Below are 23202 nucleotides of genomic sequence, written 5' to 3'. Positions count from 1 at the left end.
GATTTCAGCACATTATTATGGATGCTACCCACTGTGTGTGTCTAAGTACTTTGCTCTACAAATAAAAACAATAGAAAACAAAAAATATCCCCAAACTGAATGCAGATCTCCGAAGCTCACTGGGTTGATCAACCAGAGGAGCAGTGTTAGATTTCAAATTCAGATTTCTTCCTACTTAACACGTCTCTCTGCTTAAGTCAAGAAGAGTCTTACTCATTTCCTATCTCCTTTACCTTTGTATGTATGTAACAACATTGGACATTTCCGAGAACTTCAGTAGATATTAATGAAAAAAATTTCTATCCTGTGTCAGATTGTAAATACATGTAGGAAAAACCTACCAGTGATAAACAAATATGCAACTGCCCTGTTTTCAGAATCTAGTGCATCAAAGAAGTTTCTGGTGTTCTGTTTTAAATGAAGTAAATAACATCCATATAACCCTAGAACCTATAATGACTCCTGTTGATTTCTAGCATAGCAGCTAATTCTTGTAAAGATTTTAGAACAGGCCAGGCTGGCATATAGGGTATGTTGGATGGTAGACATTCGGCACTAGAGCTACATGCAGAAAGAAGTAGAAAAAACATCTGTTACCAAATCTTTATGGATTAACACAGACTTTACAACGTGGGAATATGGGGCTGGTACAGAAATTTCCCTGCAGCTGGGCATATGTCCAGAATGTTTGAAACTGAAAAAAAGGACATACGCCATAGTTTGTAGAACAATGAAGTCCAATAAAGATGAGTTTACATGAATGTGGAGACAAGATCTGATTTACAATCCAAGTCATTCCTTCATTCGGCATCAAGGTTGGCACATTTTGTTTTGTTTTGCTTTGTTTTTGCCAGAAGTATCTAGGAATTTTATTTCCTCTGAAACGCCATGTGCCTGGGCCCATGGAATTTAAATGTGTAGAGACAGTGGAAATTCTGATGCATCCTCTGCTTTACTCATGGAAAGGAAAATAGATTGTGTGCAATTTTAATCTTGTACTCAATATACGGTCGAAGACCCCATGATCCTTGTTTTTAGATCTGTCTTTTTAATATGAAAATAGGAGAGGTCCAATTAAGATTTTATCAACATTGATACTTTCCTGTATGTGGGTAGGGAGTTTGCTCTTGTTTTCCTAACAGGTAGTTTCGATTATAATTATTATGAAAAGAAGAATGTTTACCCTTCTGTATTTTAGTCTTTCATTTTGGGAGGAACAGAGCCTCTTAAATGTGGAGTGTTTCATAACTGGCCGGTCTATCATATAGTAAGTACTTCATTGTAGCATACGCCCTTCTTATGGATAAGTAAACCTAAATGAACTTCTTTTTCTTTTATCCTTTGGGCCAAACCAGCCTTACTTAGGCTAACTTCTGGTTTTGCACTCAGAGATCACTGCTGGGTGGGCTCAGAGGACAATGTGGGGTCGTAGGGATTGAACCCGGGTAGGCCACATGCAAGGCAAGTGCCCTCTTCTCTGTACAATCATTCCAGACCCTAAATGAGGGTCTTTCTTTCTTTAACTTTCTTACATTCTGAACTATTACCGGTCTTGATGAGGAATGAGCTTCAGATTGAAAAATATAGGGCGTTCTAGTGGGTTGGGTCACTGTACTAATTGAGACAGCTTGGAGGCACGATAGTTCCTTCCCAGGAAAGAACAGTGAGTCAGATCTTATTGAAAACCATCTCCTCTCTGAAGCATAGCAATCTTTAAGTAAGTAATTAGAAAAAGAAGGCAGAGAGTTCTTTTATTAAAAAAATTTATTGAAAAAAGAGTAATGCTTTGTACAAATTCCCATTACAAAACCCCACAATATCTATTGGTCTGTTTACATGTATTTGGCAGAGTACAAATATATCAAAATTCGTCTATAAGAATTGTTTGCTGTTTGTGACTATAGATTTCTTTATGAATTTAGCAAGTAGGAAGAAGTATTTGTACTCAGAAATCATTAGGATATAACTCCCTGACTATACCTTCTAGAAGCTTTGATTTTCAGGTTTATAAAACACATTAAAAGGTACTAGTTAAAGCTCTCATGTGAAACCCTCCTTTGCATAACTTCCCTCCTGTGGTTTCCCGGTGAATGAGCCTGCCAAACCTCCTACCGCAGTGGCAGCTCGAAAATAATTGCAATAGTTCTGACAGCATCACTTAACAGATATGCATCTTGTATAACCTTGCAAAGTTATAATTCAAAATTATCTCCTATCCTTGAACTTTGTAAATATTTACACTTTTCTTTTACCCATTCCATTTGTAGACTTGTCCTAAGTCAAGTCTGTCGTTTGCTGAAGGGAGAATTGCCACAGACAGCATAAATATAAATGGGTTAAAGAAGCTAAGACTTAGAAACCTTTTCATTGTGTAAACTGAAGTTTTCTTTCATGTTTCATGCGTTGAGAAATCTGTTAAGAAACCTGCATTTTTAGAGTCTCATCTTTTTGGAGTCATGTAAGCAATAATGCAAAACCTGTGATTTGAAATCCTTAATCCCTTCCCATCGTACAGTATTTTCACCTTACTAAAACCATATTTCCATGTGCCCATCTCACCTTTCGCCTGATCCCCACAACAGCTCTGTGAAGTAGGCAGGTCAAAAATTACAATGCTCTCTTCGGCTGAAGCAATAAATCTAGGGCAGTCAAGTGTCTTGCTCAGTCAGACAGTAATTGATAGCACCAAGACTCAAATCAGGTCTCCAGACACAAAAGCTAACACCCTTTCATTACATCATCTTGCTCAAATGAAGTAGCATTTTCCACAGACTGGGAAACGAAGAGTGATTGTTAGAATGGAAAAGGAGCACCAGCAAAATGATAGGTACTGTTGAAAGGAAAGAGACTGGAGGGAGAAGAAAACTGCTGAATTATGTGAAGATGTGTTTGCAGATTTGGTTTTATGACTTCTTAATAGCCAATTGAGAAAATAAAAACACTCGGGCATATTTCATGTTCAAAGAATGAGCATAATACCTACTAATTGATACTCGCACCACCTCTACCAGCTGGTTAAGTATCATTATCTCAATTTGACAGATGGGAAAAGAGGGGAAAGATTAAGTGACATGCTTACAGCTACAAAAAGACTATTTGTCACCAGATTATCACTACAGAAAGTCTCGCACTTCATTCAGGCAAACAGGCCACACCTTTCTGGAAAGAGGTAAACATTATGCTATTTACTTATGAGAAAACTGTTGAGAAGGCACTGGGAGGAGACTGCTAGTAGTTTGAGGGAATAGGTAACAGTGAATAAATAGCTGAAAATTTAATCAATAAAACTGGGTTACAACACCTGAGAAAGCAGCACACAGTACTCACTGGAACAAATATTTCCCAAGCTGACGAGTGTGTGAGAGGTCAGAACATGCAGATAGTGTGCGAAGGTTATGGGAATATATCATCCTAGACTTACGGGAAAATGTGTTCCAACAGTTCCGATTTTGAAGAAGTCCTTGTTTAGATTTGTTTTGCTTTTGTGGTGTTGGGAATTGAACCCAGGGTTTCACACATGCAGTCAAGAGCTCTATGGCAGACCTATATTCCCAACTCAGGGTAAGAGGCTCCTAATGGGTTAAGAATTAAATTTTAGCTTATGAAATGTGTTATCAAGAGTCAAGGGTCAAGACCAACCTCAGAACAAAGAAAAGGAATAAAGAATGACCGAGGACAAAGCAGGTGCTCTCATATCATAATAAAAAAAAATAAAATAGCAAGCACATGGAAAGGGCATAACAGCTAAAAGAATCTATACATTAAATTGATTAGCACTTCTGTCAAAAACACTAAAAGCTGAAGAAGGATACATGATATTAATTCTACTCTAATGAGCTATAAGTCTACCTAGAGAAAGTACAGAAATATACCAAGTAAATGGTTACTGTAATCAACATAGAATTAAATATATTTTTCTCTCTTTAGATATATATTTAGGCATGTTTATACCAACATATATGAATAAGAGCTTTTGTTATCTAATTTTTTTATAGAAAACCATGTATATACATACTATATATATTTAGGAAGCTTTCCCTCCCCCATTTGAGGTTATCACTCAGTGGACTGCAATAATACAAATGGCAAATGTTTCCATCCAGATTGAAGATAAAAAAAGAGAGATAAAAGAAGCCATTTTCTAGCAATGGGTATCTTTTTTTTAAAAAAAATATGGTTTTGTTTTGGTAAGAACACAGTTCAGACTGCAAGAGTCAAAAGTTGAAGGCCTCTATATCAGTGGTGGTATTTCAATGTCCATTTTCTGTTTGTTCCAGCTGGGTTATATCCTCTGCTTCAGTGTCACACATAGTCTTTCCCACTCGAAGGTGTAGGTTTGGGATAGGGCCTTGGCGTTGGGTAAGATGTTGTTTTTCTGGGACAGGAGCAGCAAAGTAGGGCACCTCCCAAAATACAGAGAGAAGCAGCAGCCCAACCCGTGAAGAGAGCCTGACCGAATTCATACCTAAAAAAGAAAAGATAACACATTTGTTTAGTTAATGAAACACTGGAAAGTTTCCTAGTGTAATTATTGAAAGATGCTTTTATAAATAGTCCTTATGAACTCCCTCATTCCCCCCACACACATACACACAAACTGGGGAAAAAAATCATATAAATTCTAGGGAAAGTACTTTAATGTTTGTGGGCTCACACACACACACACACACACAAATGTTTGCATTAGAGTTGCTGACAATTTGCAATATTATATCAGGCAGGCAACATGTCATGGAACAGAAGGTTAATTACACAAATATTTCCAGAGAATTCTACAAGTGCAGACTTGCAAATTATGTGTATATGTTTTAGAAGTCAGGTTTGGATCATGGGTCTTAGGTTAACGCTTAATAAGTTATGCTCTCACCAAGTAGCAAAAATATCTAGAAAGAAATCACTAGTATGTGATGAAAATTATTCAGAATTTTAAATAGTTGATCTCAGATAACAACATAGGCTTTAATTTGTAATTCTACAATGAAGACTTCTACACTGACAATGAACCTTTCTAGACTTAGCTGATCAGGCAGTTAAGTATTAAGCCAGATATCTGGAATGAAGACCTACTACTAACTGGGGAAAATAAGGTACGAATATGAATCCTAATGCAAACTAAAATAATGAGCTAGTACCTTCATTTTCTACCTCATTGTCTGCATCTCTTAAAGTCCGATGATCTTTTCTAACACACAGAATTGCTTTTAGGAATAGTGCTCTTAGAGGCAACTCACATAACAAGTGTGGAGTGCCAATTTTTTATGAAGTGCTTTCACAGACATTGCAGATAAAGTTTTAGCCTATCCACCTGCAGGAGTTTCTGTTCGTTCACTGTCAATCTTATGGGAAGTGTTCCAACATACTCATGGCAGAATATGTTCTTCCATAGGTGGCTGATTATATACAAAGTCTCACACCTTATCTCTTCAACCACTGTGATTTTTCATCCATTCATCCTAGACTCAACAAACAATAATTATATCTTAACATCCTGACTCTGAATGTAGTTATTAAACTTTAAAGGTATGAACACAAAGAGCTTTGTCCCTGATCAAAGAGTGTCATTACGCTATAGCCAAGAATTAACTTTTTAATTCCCAAACTTATAATATAAGAATGTTGACCTTTGTAAAGTCAATTTTATAGCTGTGGTGGAGCATATAATTTGAAAGTGGTATCTCAACCTATTTTTTCCATAAATAATTCAACTGTATTTGCATTGGTAAATGACTGGTAATGAAAGAGTACTTATCAACCTCTACAACAGTATAATTTTTCCAATTAAAAATTTGTCTATTCAACACCAATAATAAAAATTAAGTGTCTCAAAATACAGTGTATGGAGGGAATTTCAAATAAATAAACATCTCAATATAAAAATATATAAGAAAAATGGCCCACATACAGTTGAAACTATAGAACTTGAAAAACTTGAAACTTTTCTATTTTTAAGTACATATTTTGTCAACAATATCATGTATTAGGAAGAAAAGTCAGACTCATTTTAGCCTGAATCATGATCCATTAATTTTTAGTTTAAAATTCTTTGAAACACCAAAGACCAAATCTGAGAAGCTAAGGAGCTTATTGTATTTACCAAACATAAAGAGAATTTTCTGAGAACAAACTGATTTACACACGAATAGCATTACCTGGCATTGACTGGTGTCATAGGGTCATAGAATTCTTGAACAATTCTATTTCCATACCATGCTGTGGCAACTAACAGAGCCAGACCTACAGAAATTCAAAACAAAAGACAATCTTCATGGACCACTAAGCTTAAGTACATAGCATTAAATTTATAAAAATTTTACAAGGGTTCAATATCATCAATAGTGTACCAATTTTTAATTTAGATAGTTTTAGTGTACGCAAATTAGGGTTAATATATTCAAGTATTTTCTAATACAGACAAAATATTAGGCCATTGTTAGGCATGGTTCATCACAGTTAATGAACTTTCTGCCATCTTGTTTTCTAGTAATAATTCAAGATCACTGCCCTGGGAAACAATTCAATGGGGCATGGTGTTCTAATATCTCTTTCAAGTATATTGCTACACATTAGCATGTAGCTCTGTTTGATCAAACTCATGATATTTTTAGTATATATAGAACCAGTTGTAAAGGGCATGATTAAAAAAAATATCTCTAGACTCTTCTTGACCAAACTCAAATTTATATTTATGCAGGTATAAATGTGCATCTGCAGCAATGTATCAGGGAAGAAGTGAGCCAGCCAAAAATAAACCCAATCATCTAAATTCTTACTAACTGTCCAGATATGCTAGGTATTACCAGGATATCTGCTGAGACGTCACATCATATCTGTTTAAGCAGCATACTTTCAACCTCACAGACACTGCATATTTCAAAAATATCAGAGATTCTACTCAGTCAAAAATAATTCATGCATATAATTATTTAATATTCTGATCCTGCCTATGCAAAAATAAATAACTTATTTTTACAGCACTTCTAAAATATCACCAATATAGAGAAATTAAATCTTTATACTAATGCCCTACTGTTCAATCCCAAAATGTTTAATCTAATTAGATCTCTAATGCTCGTCAGAAAGCACTCTTGCTTTTAGTTGCTCAGATAGATCAGAGAGTGACCTGGAACTTTCAACTAATACTCTAGAAGTCCCTGAAAGTAAGTGGAAAAGATCCAGTCACTTATGAGAATTCTAAAGTGGGTTAGACAGTATAGAGAGTTGGACACTTGTCTTACATGTTGTCAACTGGGATGACTCCCTGGCACCCCAGAGAATGTCCCAAGCCCTGACAGCAGCGATCCTGAGCAAATAACCAGGAGTAAACCCTAAACACCAGTGGATGGGGCCCCAAAACAAACAAATAAAAGAATCAAACAAAAAATAAAAGAGGGTAAGCAAGGGACGTGGTAGTTGTTTAGTTATAAAATTAAATTATTTGAAATTAAACATCATGCATAGTTTTTGTTTACTGGTTTTTGTTTGTTTTTGGTTTTGTTTTGTTTTTGAACTGCACTTAGTGGTGCTCAGAAATCACTCCTGGTGGGGATCAGGGGACGTTACTGGGTTTCAGTGATCTAACAAGTTCCACCTTGACCGAGTCAAGCACCTTACCAAATGTTATCTTTCCAGGTCCCCCCATCTATATTTTTTCTGATCTGGGTAAATAAAAAGACTGTTCACTTTAACCAAAATATTTCACAAAGCCCCAGACACACTTCAGGATAGGCTAAATCCTTGCATTATACTGGGGCAGAGAATGAATATCATTTGTTGAAGATTTTTTTCTAGTGTTTCCAAGTAGTAGTTTATATTAGCAGTCTCATTTTCAAGCACAGTAGACTTCTATGTAGATTATAGGTGGATAGTATTAGTAGTTTTATTTAAAAAATCAAAGATTACCACATATACTCTTTGAAAAGCAATATAAGCCTACAGAAATATTTATCTTTGTATTTTATATACTATTTTATGCAAACACTATTATTTCAAGTGACAGGTGATTATAGGTCTTTAAAGAACTGCCACATTTACTCCTGGTCCCCATTGTCTCAAACATCAACTAACTAATTCATCATCATTATTTGAATAAAATAACAAATACATTCAAACGCCTATTTATTTTAGGTGAAAAAAATAAACTCCTTATTATAAATGGGTTTTATCCAAGATTTTGGGAATTGCCTTTTTATTCATTTAACCTAATTTCCTGCCATTCCAACATCCACACCTGCACTATTTTTGTTCTTCTTCCCTGAGTTATGGGTGCATGCATTCTTTTCAACACGGAATACTGCCCTTGTTTATTTCTAGCAATTCCAATTACATCTATTCCTTAGATCTATTGATTTATTCTTTTTATTTTCTCCCTCTGCTTCCCATTTTTTCCATATAGTAGCTGTAGGGTAAGTAGAACAGAAAATTTCTAACTGGTATAGAACTGTTTCTTGGTGATTGCTAGATGGAAAATCTTTCTGGTCACTGAGAGAAACTGGTTCTAATAAACCTTTAGCAATCAGAACCTCAGTGACCATACCTGTCACTGTGACCAGAGAGATCAAATTTTTATCTTATTAAGTTTCTATTTGTGAATGTAAAAATCTGGACTTAAAGTTTTTATATCTTCCAATTTTAAATGGAACAAAAAAATTAAATCAACTCAAATAAGATAAGTCAAGTGAAACAAAATCAACATAAAGTAAGGAAAGTGAAACTGAATAGACTTCATACCAGAAAGAGCTTCATAAGTTAAAGGTGAGCAGGACCTGTCTTACCTGCAATAAGAAATATCACACCCCCAACAACGGCCATCCGCATCTTCTGCACCTCATCATCTTCCAGGCATTTCATACATTTCATGCCAACAGTGGCTACACATATGGCTATTACTCCCAGGAGGATGCCAATCACCATCAAGGCACGAGTAGCTTGCAAAGTACCTAGGAGAAAAGAGTTTGGAACAGTTGAAATATATGCAGTGATAATAAGACAAGAATAATAGAAAACCAAGTATATGTCAACTCTACATGGAGGAAGAAAAATTGCACCATGAGCCAGGAGACCCTTGTTTGAGAAATGTTTCTGCCAGCAACCAATATGGTTTCTTCTCCAGAAAAGCAAATATTGGACTGGATGATGAATGAGAGGCTCTCTAACTTTTAAAGTTTTCAAAAATCTTTTAAAAATACAATTAATGATCTGGTCGAACAGGTTTAGCTAATCTTATACATATTTAATTGTAATACAGTATTTTAATTTTGAAATAACAATGATGTATATTACCCTTAATGTTGAACAATTTATAATTACAATGGTATATAATATATCTTGGTAATTGTCAGCAGCTTTATACTCCAATCATCAAGCTTCATAAAATCCAGGTGAATTTAGAGGATAAAAATGAATTTTTCATAGTTTTCATTTTGTGACTGGATAAGCACCATTTATATTGCCAATAACAAAACTGGGGGTTGATAAGATATGAATCTAATTGTTTTGAAGAAAATAACTTTTAGCTTGAAGCATAATAGATTCATATTCATAGGCACCACCAATTTTATAAATGAAATTTCATATATAAGACATCAGGAAGAAATGCAATATAATATTTCACAGATTCCACTAATTTTCTAATTTCTATATTTGGCATCTATGTAGTAGATCATGGTTAAAAAAATCATCTGGAATCAGGTTTCTAAGCTTTAGCCAATAAATTTCTGAAGATAAAAATATGATCAAGTCTATGATATACACTTTTCTTGGTTTGTTTGTTTTGGGGTCACACCTAGCAGTTCTCAGGGCTTACTCCTGGCTCTGTGCTCAGGGATCACTCCTGGTGGGCCCTGGTGAACCATGTGCATTCTGGGGATCAAGCCACAGAGGGCAGTGTGCAAAGCAAACACCCTACCCATTGTAGTATTATTGTTCTGACCACAGGCATACACTTTTCTGAAAGAGCTGATTCTCTATTCATTAGAAAGGATTGACTAAATTGCAGAATTATTTATTCCTTCAAATAAGGATGACTGGGTTAGGAGGTGCCACAGTAGTAGAGTGCTTGCCTTGTATGTGTGAGCCTTGGGTCCTATTCCCAGCAACACAAAAACAAACACAGCAACAAACACAGCAATACAACCATTCAAACAACAAATAAAGATCACGGTCTCCCTGATAGTTCTAATATACAACAAGAATATTTCATATGTACCTATTAAAAGTATTTTTTCATGTGTAAGTACTACAATGTAACAAACCATGTTATCTAGGATAAATGACTTATTATCCCTTGGACCATGTTTCTATCACAGAAAGTGTGACTGATGATACCTCTCACTGTATGGGATGATTGACTGACGATCTTCAGAAGCAGATAAGATGGTGGGACCTTGTATTTCAGAGTTTATTTTTTTAATAGCTCACAAAATAGATCCAAATTTTGTCTCAGCATTTATAGGTTTGTGAACAGAGGTAACTGATTATGATTAAAAAGAATGTTTTCAAACATCATTCAATTTTAATTTTCTGGGCCTTTCATCATTGTCATAATCATATATTCTGAGATAAAATCATACATCTTTCAAAGATATATATATATGCATGTATAAATATATTTAGTGTACTGAGTGATATTTTGAAAGTGAAGATACATTTTTATTTCATTCAAAAAAAAGAGATGCTTCCCACTTCTTTTTGTCTATTCATCCCCTTATAAGGTGTGTAGGAACATAAGCACCTTAACTTACACTCATATTTAGCTTGTGATTCTTGGGTGGTACAGGAGCTAACAAATTAAATATATATTCCATGGACCACATATTTACCAGAAAAAAAAATATACGATTGCAAAACTCCTTCTACGGAAAGGAAAACCACACTGGTAGGAAGAGGAAAGTACCAAGAACTCCAAAATGATGTCGTGCCTTTCTTCTAATTTACCAACAGTCTTCCTGTTGACAGTCATTAGAACAGGCCTGGGGAATGTTTTTACTGCCGATGATCCATCTGGATATTTATAGCATCATTCTCAGATCACACAATAGAGGCAGACAGGTCTGGGGAAGCCAACATGAAACAAACTGTCTTCCCTGTCAAGTACAAGGTCAGGACCACATGAATTTTTTAGGCCTTCACATGGCCCAAAGTCTGAACAGTCCTTACTTCTAATTTAGACGGCGAAAATGAACAACTAAGCTTATCTAAAATGCAAATGGCATATTTCATCATAAGAGTCTATTGGTGAAAAAAGCATTTCGGTCTGAGGAATGCTAGACAAGGAGATGCTGAAAAATTCACAGAGGTTATCTACATGTCAGGAGAACTGAGTGATGATCCACTCATTTGCCTAGGATGGCCTTGGTTTTAAAACAAATCTTGCTTCCGAAAACGGCCCTAAGACTATGGAAAGTGAAATGAGTTGGTTTTTAGCCAGGGGAGCAAAAGGCATTTATCATGCACAACATTGCAAGCTAGAGAAAGGGATTTGGACTTTATTCTAAGTAATCAGAATTTACTGGAGGGTCTTAAAGAAGGAGTCACAGGATTGTCCCCTAGCTACCGAGAACAGACTTAGTTAACATTCTTTCAGCGACAGCCCTTCAACTATGTATAGTTTCTTAATCTCTCAACCACTGGCTTTGTTTTCTCCTAAATACTCAATTGTTCAACCCTTATTAATTACTTTTGCTGCTTTCTCTGATCTCTCTCCAAGTTTTCACTTTGAGTTTCAGGACTACAAACTGGACTCAGCTTCTATAACAATCATTCTGATCTGCACTTCACATAAAAACAGCAGGTCACCAGCCCAGCAGGTCTGAGCGCTGGATCACAAGGTACACTTCATGAGGAGTTTACACGGTCTCAGGCTCATGAGTCAGGCTCTTATTAAGCCACACAGGCAGGGAACACAAATTGAGACATTACTGGTGGGTTCCATCTACCTTTGCCTAGACTTATCTAACATCTACAGATTTATCTAACATCAACTATTTGCTTCTTAAATATTCTTCCCCTTCCAATGATCATATTTGATGGATGTCCTACCCATTTTACTCTCTCCTCTCCTTTTCAAAGTTTCTAAAGGAGAGGGGATAGATACTTTGTTCTACATTTGCCCCAAGCTCTAGTATGTTTCATTTCCTTTAAGAATAATGCACTGCTTATACAATGGACAGATGATAATGAATAAAATGGGAAAGTGCTTTGGACTCATTCAGACCCTTCAGAGGAAGAGCGTGATGACGCACTTTTTAAAGTGTAATACATCAATAGTATTATTTTGCAAAGAAACTTTTTTTCATTTACATCCTGACACCCATTGGTTTAGGAAACCTCTCTGTATTTTACAATACTGGATAGACGTCAAACACAAAAATCTCTCTTCGTTTGAGACATCTGGAGGAATTCTTAACTACAGTGATATGTCAGCGGAAATGTAAACATAATTTTTTAAAAGGCTAAAAATCATAGCATGATGAAAACTCACTAGCTGAGCTATGTAATGATATATTAGGTGTCAAAGTAAGTAAGTGCTATGGTACAAGTTATGAGGGTTTTATGTGCAGATAGAATCTAAATTGCATAGGTTTTAGCTGGAACTAGATGAATCCTTTAAATTAAGGTCTTATTGAAATCTTTTAAGTCAGAGACTTAAAACGCTTAATTGTGAACTCTTTGATGAATTGGGATGGATATTTGTTCACAATTTCCATCTAAAGCAGTAGGAATTGTACCTAGCCACCCACATGGATTTTATCTATGTTCACTGAATTTAAACTAGAATATGTCTTCTCAAAAATTTACTAAGATTATAGGCAATAAATACTCCCTGGTGCTTAGCTCAATTAGTGAAAAAATACTGAGAAGTACCTTCCTAGGAAGACTAATGTTAGCATCTTCCTATATAAACATACTTAATTTGATTTAGATTTTGCTAAAATTTAGAATTTCATACAAGGAAGAAAAATCATGTTTTTTGCTCAACTTGATCTACTTTTCGTAGTTTTTATATTTTCATTCCATAAGCTTTCCAAATAAAGTATTTTTTTTTCCTACTGGAATAATTGTGGACAGGTCAGAGAAGCTGAGAGGTGACTGAAAGCTATCAAATAATATTGTGCTACAAGGAGATACAAAATAGCCTTGAAAATTTAACTTTGATAAATGTTAAATGATATTCAACATTTAAAATAGCATAATAGCATCAAATCTGGAAACAATTGAATTCTTTCCTCGACCTCTTAAATTTTCAGATATGTCTACAATACTATTATTAATAAAGTTGAACAAATTGGCTACCAAACATTTAAGATATCACACCAGAGTTTTGCATTATTATTCATAGGCAAAGTGACAAGGCCTTCTTTTATTCACACTTAACTAGACTGATAATCCTGAGATTAAAGAGTCCCTAGTAGTTCTCACTACTTGTAACCCAAACATATAAATTAGAAAAATACTTGTAAATGTCCTACTTAAAAACAAAAAAAAAATCAGTTGGGAGTTACTGATCTATATTATGCATGTTAGTCAACGTAATCATAAAAAGCAAAACAGAGACTAGTGAAATAATTTTTTAAATATCTTTTTTAAAGTTTTACTATGAAAATAGCAGATCCTTCAGTAAATAGCTAACATTATGTCATTTACAACTATAATGCTTCCTTACAGAGCTTAAAAATACATTAATTGTAACTTCATTCTCATATAGCCTCCTTAGCTTCAGTAGTTGCTTAATACATGTCAGGGAACTGAACTGATTATATGATTAGAACAAATCTGTGCTCTTCTTCATTGTAAAATGGGCTCATCACAGTCATAGAACTACATTCCCCTGGCTACTCAACTTATTAAATCTTCCACTTTTACTCAGGCTCAATGTTTCTCACGACTCCTCCTTATTAGTATCTCTATTTTATAGCTATGTTCCCACTGGGAACCTCAGAGCAAACTCTCCACCATCAGAACCTGAAGCGATTTGAGATAAGGTAGCACTTATACTTTCGGGATTTTCATAGAAATTTTATTAGCATTTTTTTCCCCAGAGAAATGTGACTAAGCCAGGCTTTTCTACTACTTCTGTTCTACTTATTCATTTCAGTCAAGGAAATCTATGCCATTTGCCATTTATTTCCCTGCAGTTTGCAACAAAGAACGTCAACACTGGAGGGAATCAACATTGGATGGATTCAACCTTATAAGTCGACTTATCTGCATTCTTAGAAGCAAGAATAAGACCTGGCTCACATTTGTTGAATGGGTAAATGTATCATGCATTCATCTCCCTGTATTTTCTCCCACTAGCTGTATTTTATGTGTGAAGAAACTACAGCCCAGAAAGATCAAGTTGCTTATCATTATGTATGTAGCTAGTTAGTTCAAAGTCACCATAAAAGACAGTAATAGCTGAGGTTCCTGGACATAGGACCGAATTTTCACCCGACTTCTATCTTCTATCATTGAAATGTCAGATAATTATTTTAAGAGATCTGGACACCGATTGCCCCTTGAACAATTTGGTTTAGACGGTATAGCGCAGAGTAGAATGTTTAAGTGTTTAAGTGAGTGGCCTTTTCACTCTCTATGCTTCAAAGACTATTCAAGTCAGTGAGTTTTTTGTTTCTGTTTGAGCCTGACATCATGGTGAGAACGCTGGAAACCTCACCGACAACCAATGTTCATTAAATACTCCTACACGCCATGTGGATTCATGCAAAGCAAGTTCAACAGGCTGTAGGAGCTTACAAACAAATTACAGAATCCCAGTGTTAGAGGCGGATTTTAGAGAGAGTCTGGCATAACCTCCCATTTGTCTGCTGCATGGATTTTCCCTACCAGGTTCCCATAAAATGATCACTCATTCTCTGCTTGCTCACCTCACCCCAGCAGCCTACCTGGTAGCCCCGTGTCAACCAGCTGTTAAAAATCAAAAAGAAGAAGCAATGAACTAAACACATAAAACAGGGGCCAGCTTACCAACTATTTGAGAACTGGGTCAAAACAGGTATGATACACAGATAAATGGAGAAAAGGCAACTGCAAAAAGTCAGTATCCTTTGTGTATTCCACCCGTTCAGCTACAGGAGTCATCAGTGTCAATAAACATTACATATTTTGAATGGAAATTGTCCCAGCCATAGTAAAACCACAACACAGTTTAACATCTGTTTCCCCAGGAAGTTTCTCAGTTACATTTTCATAAAATGCTTCGCAAGAACCACCTAAAAGAAACTCTTTTGTACCTCATTTCCTAGAGTTTAAATATACTGCATCACGTTAATTACTCTATGAAGGTCATGTGATTTTTTTTTATAGTCAGAGCAAGAGAACACAGTTCTGTTTTGTTTTAAAACACGGTTTGTGCTGCAACCTTTTTTTTTTTAAAAAAATCCCTGTATCTGGACACTAAAATGCCAAATGGGCGGTACTGGCAAAGAGAACAAAGTATAACTTCAGGAAACATTTTGGAAGCTTTGTCTCCTGAAAATAAAAATTGCTCTTGAGATGAAGATAATCTTTTCTAGAGAAAACTATCGTCAGAAAGTTCTCCCCAGCTCTAGATATCCCAGAACTATACCAAAACCAGCCAGTGAATCACCGTTCCTAGTCTCTTCAGCAGGTGGGCGGTGCAAGCAGTACTGCCCAGATGAAGAAACTGAGACAGGTTCTCTGTAATCCATCCAAAGGCATCCAGTGAGTCATTGGCAGGTTGTAGAGAGTATCTATGACTCAAGGATCCCTTCTCTGGGAATCAGTTTTGAGAGAAAGGCCTAGCTCCACCTTGGATAAACTCTGGCTTAACAACTACCAAAAAAAAAAATCTGAAAGATGGGCTGGTTTAATTTAGTTCTCCTATTGCTATTAAAACATAGAAATGAACATAATAACAAGGAATGTATGAAAATAAAATATTTTTCATGTTATGCTGTTCAGGACTGATTTTCTTTTTTCTTTTTTGGGTCACACCCAGCGATGCTCAGGGGTTACTGCTGGCTCTGCACTCAGGAATTACTCCTGGCTGTGTTTGGAGGACCAGATGGGATGCCGGGGATTTAACCTGGGTCCACCACATTCTAGGCAAATGCCCTACCCCCTATACTATCACTCAAGTCCCCAGGACACCAGGACAGATCTCTTTAAGTGTTTGTAACATGGTTCAATATGATTCCATTTGGCTAAGGAATGGATGGAACCCTATTTAAACATGATAAAAATTAACATTTAAAAATACAGTTATTTCGGGGCTGGAGTGATAGCACAGTGGGTAGGGCATTTGCCTTGCACGAGGCCGACCCGGGTTCAATTCCCAGCATCCCATATGTTCCCCTGAGTACCACCAGGGGTAATTCCTCAGTACAGAGCCAGGAGTGACCCCTGTGCATCGCCAGGTGTGACCCAAAAGGAAAAAAAATACAGTTATTTCTAGCTTTAATTTAGACTCTATGGTCTACATTATTGTTAACAATATAGTTTTAGGCATATAATGTAACAACTCCAGTCTTGGTATAGTGGTGAACTTTGCTGCCTTCCAATATTCCACCCACACAGTAGTGTCTAGGTCCCTCCATCAACGTCTCAAACTTCCTTCGGACGTCCCCAGCCCCAGCAATTTGGCAAACTCATTTTAAAAATCAGTGATAACAGTTTGAATTACATACTAACATCAACGATGTGCATCATTCTCAAATCTACAGAAAATGAACTGTTTTGATGAGAGCAGAGATCTAACTGAAATTGCCCCCCCAAATCTTTTCTTCCAAAGCTTCAAACTAATAAGTAAAAGCCTACCACCATTTCATTGGACACACTGGCATTTTCATATGTAGATTCAATGATTATTTCCTATTTATTCACTACAAAAGTACAAATATATTGTAAAAGCCAATGAACAATGACTAAACCTTTGATTAACTCTAAACCTCCTGTTGGAGTCAAGGAGTCCGAAAGTATGAACTTCAAAAAGTGAAATGACAACATTCAAAACACCTGGCATGTTGGAAAACCTACTTTCATCAGTGCTCATGGTGCTTAAATAGATCCAGAGCAGAGCTAATAAGTCTAAACCGGCTAACTTTTGAAACAGAAACAAACAAACAAAAAACAAACACAGGAGCTGGACAAAGCGGCAGTGAACTTGAGCAATGACAATCCTGCTTACCCTCCACATACAAAGTGGGCTGGTGGGCAGGCTTGTTTGTCTAGGCAAAGGCTAAGGAAGCTGTTCTTCAAGTTAGTTTATGAAAGGGCCTAACAGACAGCGCAAGCCAACTAATGCCATATTTCAGGGAAGATACTCCAGCCATGAATCGCTATTACCTAATTTAGTGGGAATGCAATATGTGCCTGACAAAGCATCCAAAAGTTTTTATTAAAAATAGAAGGGGGGGGGGGAGGCATCCTCTCATAGTCTTCCCACCATTCTTTGGACTACTTCTCTCCAGATGATCCTTTCTAACCGGACAGAAGAAGCAAACATCTGTTCCCCACAAACGTCTTTGTGAAAGAAGGAAATGCTTTCTCTCACTGCCTGCCTCCCCCAGTGACTTTCTCTTCATCAGTTGCATCTCTGTCCCACTACTCCCCCCCACCAAGGATGAGCCTTCACTCTTCCCTTCTTTTCAAAAGGGAAGTTTATTTAGAGCTTCTCTTTCTTCTCACTCGTTTCCACCGGGCACCAACCTCCACTTTCCTTTCTCACTAGACACAATCTGCCTATTCTGAAGACGCAGGTGTGAAAACTAAACCATCCAGGGAAAATCTAAAGAGACTCATTCAAACTGCTTTGAAAAGAGAAGCAAGGGGGGGGGGGGGATGCTCATCACTCCTAACAGTTCTTAAAAATCAAAAGAATCAAATGAATCGAACAGAAAGGTGAGTAGAAATCACAAAGTTGGATCATGCCACCCAAGCGAGTGACTTTCCTCTAGATTTTTAAGAAAACAGTTTAGGGTGTTTGTTTTTTTTTTCTGTTGCATTTTACAACAGAGAACCATCTGAGAGAGTTCCAAACTTCTCAACCCATACCAGTTTTATTTAGTTAGTTAGTTTTTGGTCCAAACTCTACCGTGCCACAAGTTTGCTCTGCACTTTGGAGTGACAGGGAGGAAACCTAAGACCTCAAGTTCGAGCTTTGTCCTTCACCCTCTTCACCCAACATTTACTGGAATTTAGAGGGACACAGAGAGCTTCAGAAGCAAAGTGGACCTTGGGTTTTGCCTATCCAGCAGCCCCTCCACCCTCCCCAAGCCGGGGTCGTCTCCACTTCCTAGCAAGGGGTGCAGCCCGTGATCAGCGCGCCCTGCACGCGCTGGATGGAGTGGGCACCAGTCCCCAATCAGAAGCCCCGGTTAGGGTTTGGGGCAGGGTTTGGGGCAGGGGTTGGGGCTGGGGTCCGTGTCACAGCCGCAGAGAGGGCGGGCGGGAGAGGAACGCACTCACTATTCAGGTTCAGCAAGGAGTCAAAGACTTTGCACTGGATCTGCCCGGTGCTCTGGGACACGCAGGACATCCACAGCCCCTCGTAGATGGCCTGGGCCGTGACGATGTTGTCGCCGGCGTAGGAGTAAATCTTCCACTGGGGCAGCGCCGTGCTCACGATGGCCCCGATCCAGCCCAGGAAGGCCAGGATGAAGCCCAGCAGCTGCAGCCCCGCGTTGGCCATGGCTCGGCGGCAGGTGCAGCGACGGGGCGTCGGGCAGGAGCGCGGCCGGGACTCCCGGGAGTGGCGGGGCTCGGCGGGCGGCGCCGCGGGACAGGGCTCCTGGGGGGCGGGGTGGGGCTCGGCGGGCGACCCGGGGACGAGGCGGGCGGCGGCGGCGGCGGTGGCGCTGGGCGAGCTCGGGGACTGAGGCGCACCGGCCCGGCGCCCACCTTTAAAGCAGCTCCGCCCCGGACCCGCCCCGTGCAGGGAGCGCCCCCTGGCGTCCGCGGGGCAGCTGCTCGGCCACAGCGGGGGAGGGCTGCGCGGGTCTGGGAGGATGGGGATGGACGGGATGGGATGAGATGGGATGGGATGCGATGGGATGGGATGGGGGGCGCGCCTGAGCAGCCCCCTGCCCCACCCTGTCACCTTTCTCTGGGCGGGAAGATCTCAACGTCCCTCTACGGATGCAGTTCCCGAGGAGGTCCTGGCACGTCCGGGCTCCCTGGCATTCTCCCTCCTTGTCCACTAGTTTCTTTGCCTCCTAGGAAGGGATGCTTGGCAGGCTCCTCCTAGAGGCCATCCACGGTTGACCCAAGTATACTACGTATGTGTCTATGCAAAGTTAAATAAATAAATAAACTGCATGGAGATCAACAGTAGAGCTCTTATATGACCCACAGTTGCTTTTTCAACTTTCCCAGGACTTCCCTATCTGGCTGCTCCCGCCCCTCCTTTTTTTTGTGTTCTCACTTATGTTCGATTTCTCCCTTCCCTACTCCCCCCTCTCCTTTCCTTGCTTTGCCCCCATCTTCCCTCCATGGTCTCTTCTAAAGTCTTACATGGCTGCAAGAGTCTTAAGAGTTATTTCTACTTTAGAGACTAGGAAACTAGAGACCTAGAGAGGAAACACGATTTTCCTAAGTTAAAGTCCCTTTCCCAGTTAGTCCAAACTAACACCCAGGGTTTTGTTCTCAGCATGCTGCTCCTGCTGCTGCATTTCAACTTGACCAAAAAAATATATTTCCTTTATGAAAACTATCCTTATAGAAGCTGGAGAGATGGTATGGTGGGTAGAGTGCTTGCCTTCCATCTGACTGCCAGGGTTTCCTCCCGGCATCCCACATAGTCCCCTGTGCAACACTAGGAGTAAATCCTAAGTGCAGCGTGCAGAGCCAGGAGTAACCTTTGGGCATTGCTGGTATGACCTAAAAGCAGAGAGAGAGATAGAGAGAGAGATAGACAGACAGGCAGACAGAGACAGAGACACTGAGAGAGACACAGAGAGAGTGACAGAGTGACAGAGAGAGAGAGAGAGAGAGAGAGAGAGAGAGGAAAGGAGAAAAAGAAGAAAATTAGAAAATCACCCTTATAAAAGTGCTTCTGCTTTCCTATCTTGACACACACCTCCCCGAACACACACACACACACACACACACACACTCACACACACACACTCACAAACATCCTCAGCCATGTCCTACTGCTGCTTATCTTACAACAAAGATTCATTTTCAAAGGGATTTATCCAATAGGTCCCCCCAGCCCGCTAAAGGTCATTTCAGTGATGATTTATCAAATGCTATTTGTCCAAAAGCCTGGGTCTTAAAACGTTCTCTAGCAGAAGGACAAGTGGACTGTGATTTAGGAAGTAGGGAATCTGGCTTTAGCCACACTTTCAGGTTCTCGTCTGGTCTAGCCCTGAGCTCCCCTTCGTCCGTCTCTGAAGCTTCCTTTTTGGTAGTTACTCAGAACTGCTGATGCGGTTTGGCATCATTAAAATGTTTCCCTACTGCTTTTGGAAGCGCCTTTTGTGGTCTTTAGGAAAAGCACAAACACTTAAGAAGCAGAAATAGATATGGGAAGGAGAAAACAAGAAATGCCCTACTAGTGACTATGTTGCTATGTACCAGTGACAGATTTTCAAATCCAATGAGAGAATGCAATGGATGAAAATGTTTCTACCCCTTGGGGGATGCTGATGTTGAGCATCAGGCTGCTGGGGGTTCTGTTAGGCACAAGGGGGATTTGGGGATTTCTGTATCTTATTCTTGGTTTTGCTGTGAACCTTAAACTTCCCTTTGAACCAAAGTTGTTGGACCACAGATACGTGGTATATGGTAAAGCATATACCATATACCTGAAGCTTTTGCATGCATGCCTGAAGCTTTTGTTCTGACTCCTAATACTGCATAACTCCCCCGGAGAGTATGGCTCCTGGACAGATGCAGCCCTGGTAGCATCTGAGTCCATAATATAGGTGGGAAGCATGACTTTTCCCCAAGGATCAGCTCTGCCAGGAGTCTGATCCTACCCCCAGAAAACTCAGCAGCAGGGCTGGAGTGATAGCATGGTGGGTAGGGTGTTTGCCTTGCACGTGGCCAACCCAGGTTCAAATCCCAGCATCCCATATGGTCCCCTGAGCACCGCCAGGAGTAATTTCTGAGTGCAGAGTCAGGAGTAACCCCTGTGCACCGCCGGGTGTAACCCAAAAAGCAAAAAAAGAAAAAAAAGAAAACCCAGCAGGGCCAAAGAGGTAGTACAGTTGGTAAGGCTGTTATCTTGCAAGGGACTAACCCAACTTCAATCCTTAGCACCTCATAGAGTCCCCCAATCCTTGCCAGGTGTTATTCCTGAGTGCGGAGCTCAATTCACACTTGAGTGCCACTTATGTGGCAAAACCAAAAGTCTAAAAAGAAAGAAAGAAAAGCTAAACTTAATAAGCCAGTCTTATTAAAGCCCCCACCCCCACTTTACCCAGCTCTGCCAGAGTCCCCTTTAGACCCGCAGAAAACCTCAATATACAATCAGTCTTATTAAAAATTACGGGGGGAAAAATCAGACTGTGTTGCCTCATCTTTCCCTGCTATCTCAGCTATATTTTGAAACTTTCAGGCCAGAAGAGAGATCTACACAGAATTTTGGAGAAGAGCAATAAAGCAAATAGCATGAGTGCATGAAGAGGCTTCACTCTATCACCGTCTTCCCATTGCTCATCGATTTGCTCGAATAGGCACCAGTAACATCTCCATTGTGAGACTTGTTGTTACTGTTTTGGCATATCAAATACACCACAGGTAGCTTGCCAGGCTCTGCCTCGCGGGTGAGATAGGATAGCTTGCCAGGCTCTCCAAGAAGGATGGAGGAATCAAACCCAGGTTGGCCACGTGCAAGGCAAGCACCCTACCGGCTGTGCTATCTCTCCCCGCCCATGAAGAGACTTAATGTGGATTAAAACAAAGGATTTCTGTCCTTCTCGTGCCCTCCCCAGAATCCAGGAAGGCCCTAAATAAGCTCTGGAGGGCAGGAGCTATGCAGGCTGAGTTCACAGAGTCCGTACTTCTTTCAAGGTCTAGATTGGATCGATGGTCTGTGGGGACCTAGAGAAATGGAAGAAAAGGTGTCAGTTACATTTTATTTATTTCCCAGGATTATTTAGCTCAGAATTTGCTGGATGACTCAGTACTGATTATATGAATCACATAACCATATGTCTTTGTTTTTGTTTGTTAGTTTATTCGGAATTAAAGCCATCTTATTTGCTTATTTTATGTGCTGTTTTGATTGGATTACAGGGAATCAAAAACACGAGTTCAATGAATTTACTTGTGTACAGGTCTCTTAAATTTATGTTAGGACTTGTTTCTGTCAAACCCCATTTGGCAGGTAATTGGAGGAATGAGCTCTGTGGTCAATATGGCTTCGTGTTTGTTTGTTTTTTATTATTTCAGGTCTCTGTGAGGCTGATGACTTCATTGCCCACAGCCCTGTTTGTGAGACTGCAAGTTAGATGCTGTTTACTCCACTAGGATCTGGGTTTATCTCTAGCATCCTTAATCCTATCTAATTTTCTGTCCCTCGCTCCAAGCAAATAGGTGAGATAATGGCTCAGCATAATTCCATTAACTCAAGAGAAGAAACAACTTACAGAAAGCAGCCTGTCATATATTAAGAATGATACTATAGATAGCAAGATGAGAAGAATTTTCTAGAAGGCACAGCTATGTATGGGGTGCTTGGGAAGTCGGGATATTAGCTGTTTGCCTTTCAACAATAACTCAATTATTTCTCTCTCTCTCTCTATCTCTCCCTTTCTCTGTCTCTCTCCCTTTCTCCCTCACTTTCCCTTTCTCTCCTTTCCTCTCTCCCTCTAAATGACTGTAAAGGACTAACCCAGTTCTCATGACTTTAAGTTACAAAATCTAACACTGTGGATATAATATGTTGTCACCAAGTGTTAAATGCATGATTTTATATTCACTCTCTTCTATGTGTCCAGAGATAGAGAGAGGTTGAATTTCTTATATAGGGTCATAGTTGTAAACGACTGTGTTGGAATTCCAACCACACCTTGACCAGGAAACATATGTTTTTAAGTACAGTCTTCTAGTAACCGACTTTGCGAGTCAAATCAGTGGAGGACTGTTAACTTTTAAGGCTTAGGCAGCTTTATTAGCTGTTTCTAGCTTCATAACTTCTCAGCCTTTTGTGAGATCAAGTATAGATGTTTCTAGCCTCAGTAGGATGCTTCACATTTCCCTTCTGCTCTTCCTACTCCTCAACCTTTATTT

General features: G+C 39.1%; 1 protein-coding gene across 1 annotated transcript; it reads right to left on the bottom strand.

The window, feature by feature from the left end:
* Positions 1-1764: 1764 nt before the first annotated feature.
* Positions 1765-18835, bottom strand: CLDN1 (claudin 1). Its single transcript, XM_004603007.2, has 4 exons — positions 18430-18835; positions 8772-8936; positions 6150-6234; positions 1765-4465 (listed from the first exon to the last, which is right to left on the bottom strand). The coding sequence occupies exons 1-4, from the start codon at positions 18650-18652 to the stop codon at positions 4303-4305; spliced, it is 636 nt and encodes a 211-aa protein (XP_004603064.1). The 5' UTR covers positions 18653-18835; the 3' UTR covers positions 1765-4302.
* Positions 18836-23202: the final 4367 nt, after the last annotated feature.

Source organism: Sorex araneus, chromosome 2, assembly GCF_027595985.1.
Source record: "Sorex araneus isolate mSorAra2 chromosome 2, mSorAra2.pri, whole genome shotgun sequence".
In the NCBI taxonomy this organism is placed as follows: Eukaryota; Metazoa; Chordata; class Mammalia; order Eulipotyphla; family Soricidae; genus Sorex; species Sorex araneus.
This window is presented reverse-complemented; position numbering and strand designations above follow the sequence as displayed.

What these genes read in the sequence shown, in the direction of transcription:
- CLDN1 (XM_004603007.2), bottom strand. Translation starts at nt 18,652, where the DNA reads ATGGCCAACGCGGGGCTGCAGCTGCTGGGCTTCATCCTGGCCTTCCTG. An exon ending in CTCCTTGCTGAACCTGAATA is followed by an intron (nt 8,937 to 18,429) that starts GTGAGTGCGTTC and finishes CTTTTCTCCTAG; the next exon opens with GTACTTTGCAAGCTACTCGT. An exon ending in TGTGATATTTCTTATTGCAG is followed by an intron (nt 6,235 to 8,771) that starts GTAAGACAGGTC and finishes GAATTTCTGTAG; the next exon opens with GTCTGGCTCTGTTAGTTGCC.